General features: G+C 37.0%; 1 protein-coding gene across 1 annotated transcript; it reads right to left on the reverse strand.

Annotated features, from left to right (window-relative positions):
- Nucleotides 1–537: 537 nt before the first annotated feature.
- LOC108913681 lies at nt 538–1,392 on the reverse strand. The gene is made up of 2 exons (XM_018719270.1): nt 1,298–1,392; nt 538–1,239 (listed from the first exon to the last, which is right to left on the reverse strand). The coding sequence occupies exon 2, from the start codon at nt 1,216–1,218 to the stop codon at nt 538–540; it is 681 nt and encodes a 226-aa protein (XP_018574786.1). The 5' UTR covers nt 1,219–1,239; nt 1,298–1,392.
- Between the last annotated feature and the right edge of the window lie 1,440 nt (nt 1,393–2,832).

The raw sequence follows: 2,832 nt of genomic DNA on the forward strand, positions 1-2,832 counted from the left end.
TTTTATTTTCGAATATGTCAAATGCCTGTCCCGTTGTGGGCGATTACCATTATTTGTTTGAACTTCTGTCTAGCGACTACCACATACTACCACGCTGAGCGGCACGTGCCCACCGATGGACATTTTAATTTTTCAACAGAGGACCAAGTGACCACCGGTGGTCATTATTGAACCCCCATTGAATGGACAACGTGACCACTCGTGGTCACACTACGTGTTTTATTTCGAGACCGTGTGCCCACCGGTGGCAACGTTATACATATATTTAGCATAGAGAAATAAAATATTAAGTTTGGTCCCAAGATGTAAACCTATCTTACTGGGGCTTGGTAGTATGTCTACAAAATACTGAGTAATATTTAGGAAAGAAAACTTTATTTTATGATTGAATCGTGTTACAAAACTAGCCCTAAGCTTTGCAAAACACTAGAAAAGTAAACAGTTTTTATAAAAGAAAACAAGTATAACTGAATAAAACTATTCTAACCCTAAAACTAAACAAGTAAAATCTCATTAAAGTACACAAAATAAGTATGTTTATTTGTGATTTTTAAAACATGCTATACACATTGGTTGTTCACACTGTTCACAAACAGTGTTCACCTTTTTAGCATTTTTTCGAGCATAGGCTGAATTGTGCTGCCTTGACATATTTTTATAGCATGCGCTACATCTCTTTCTAGTCACTCTCTTTTGGCCCTCTGCTTCTTTTAAAGTGTGAGTTTGTCTTTGGATTTGGGACTCTCTAGAGGTTGATGGTCGAGCAACTAGCGTCATATCCGAATTATCTGTAGATCGTCGCTTCTCACACTCCTCTTCAAAAGTGTTATACTTTTTGCCGCGTCCTTTCCGAGCGGGCATCCGCACAGAGGTGACTCCTAGACAGAACGTCTCGGTGTTGAGCCCCGTGGAATTTGACTGATAGGTGCTGCTTATTACATTCCACACATCATCGTAAGTAACCTGTTCCATAGGTCTGAAGCGGACCCAACCATCACCTCTGGCGAAATCCTTGGAGCAAAACGAAAACGAAACTTGATCTTCAGAACTGAGGTTTTCGGTTGCTCTTTGAATTATTTGGTTAATGGCCTCCTTTACCCAACCGACGGGGTCTTCACCGACGGGTACCGGTTTAATTTTAAACTCTAAAGTACGTCCTTGTAAATTAAAGTTGCGAACCATGCGTGTTGTGTCTTTAACTATCGAAAATTTAGACATCTTGCAGCGGTAGTAGGATTTCTGAAAGATACCAAAGCTGATAAACGCTCCCTGTCGAAAGTAAATTTGAAAAACTTACAAGTTAATTGAATAGCGTCGAGCACGAAAAGAAGACTGACTGCGATCTTAACACTTCGAAGGCTGAAGATAAAACTGAAGAAATGACTTTGTAACTCGTTATTTAAACACTCTGGATAATCTCGTGTCGGTGAGATAAAAGGTGATTAGACGTCCGTAAGGTACACCTATTTGTAGCATCTGAAATAGGTCACGTGATTAGAATGTGTTTGATTAGAAAATAGGGCGTGATTCAAGTAACATGCAACGGGTTTCATTAAGAATTTATAAGTGAGTAAAAACGTTTAGATAGTGAGCGCTTTCTACCTGTTGCAGAGCTAGCATATCATCGATCGCGAACAGAAGAAAAATTCTATGAGACCCACTATCTTATTGCATTAATCAAGACGTTTAATTTGATATGCGTCACGCCATATTTTAAAATTAAAATTTACCTTTGTAAAATTTGAAAAGTAACAGGTGATAAGGTAAACTCAGAGAGAGATAAAACGTAATTAAAATGCACACACATACGTATTGATAGATAAAACACGAAAGAAAAGACCAGGTATGACAACGCCTCCGGCTTTTATAACCTCGAAACCTTCTCCTAATTTCGAACCTGTGACGATGACGAACCCAAGCTGTGACGTGTTATAACGGTAGAGGCCTCTTAAAGTTTATGATTTGTGCGTTTTTTCCGTAAAATTTGGGCAGGTGGTCGACTTTCTTCCTCATGTTAACGTAACAGATACCACTTTCATGAGGGAGAGTACAGATTCCTTGGTGTCGTAATACCACGTTCTGATAAGAAAGGGGTTGTCACGTACAGGGGACTCGTTTAGATAACGTTATCGTTTGTACGCATATGTGCGAATATACTTTGTGGAAGTTTGTTGCTATGTCCCGCTTAGTTAGGGGGCCCCGATGGCTATGAAAGAACCACCCCCACTCCATTACCTCTACAGCCACCGAGAAAGTTTGCCGCTTTTCAAAAAAAGTTTACCCCTTCGACAAAAACTATTATGATAGTATGTTTTTTGTTTGTGATTTTTAATAAACATTTATTTTAGCAATCCATTTAGCAAAGGAAATACAAGTGCTACTTCAAACACAATTACAGATCATTTATATGTGTGTGTACATATGGTCTCTGGCGGCCTGCAGACTAATACATAAAAATAGCAGCAAAATTATTTTACTAAAAATTAAATACACATATAGTAAAATGTAGTCTTACGTTGTACATATGGTCTCTGACGGCCTGCAGACTAATACATAAAAATAACAGCAAAATTATTTTACTAAAAAATTAAATACACATATTATAGTAAAATGTAGTCTTACGTTGTACATATGGCCTCTGGCGGCCTGCAGACTAATACATAAAAATAGTAGCAAAATTATTTTACTAAAATTAAATATATAGTAAAATGTAGTCCTACGTCAAACTGTATTTTAATAAAAATTGACAATTCTTTTTTTTTTGTTCAAATTTAAATAAAATTAATATTTTTAACTAGTGTAGTCGATAACAATTTTTTAATTGTGACAAAA

The sequence above is a fragment of the Anoplophora glabripennis genome, unplaced genomic scaffold (genome assembly GCF_000390285.2).
Source record: "Anoplophora glabripennis isolate ALB-LARVAE unplaced genomic scaffold, Agla_2.0 scaffold1425, whole genome shotgun sequence".
Lineage (NCBI taxonomy): Eukaryota > Metazoa > Arthropoda > Insecta > Coleoptera > Cerambycidae > Anoplophora > Anoplophora glabripennis.

Excerpts from the sequence above, each read along its gene's own strand:
- LOC108913681 (XM_018719270.1), bottom strand. The coding sequence starts at position 1,218 with ATGTCTAAATTTTCGATAGTTAAAGACACAACACGCATGGTTCGCAAC.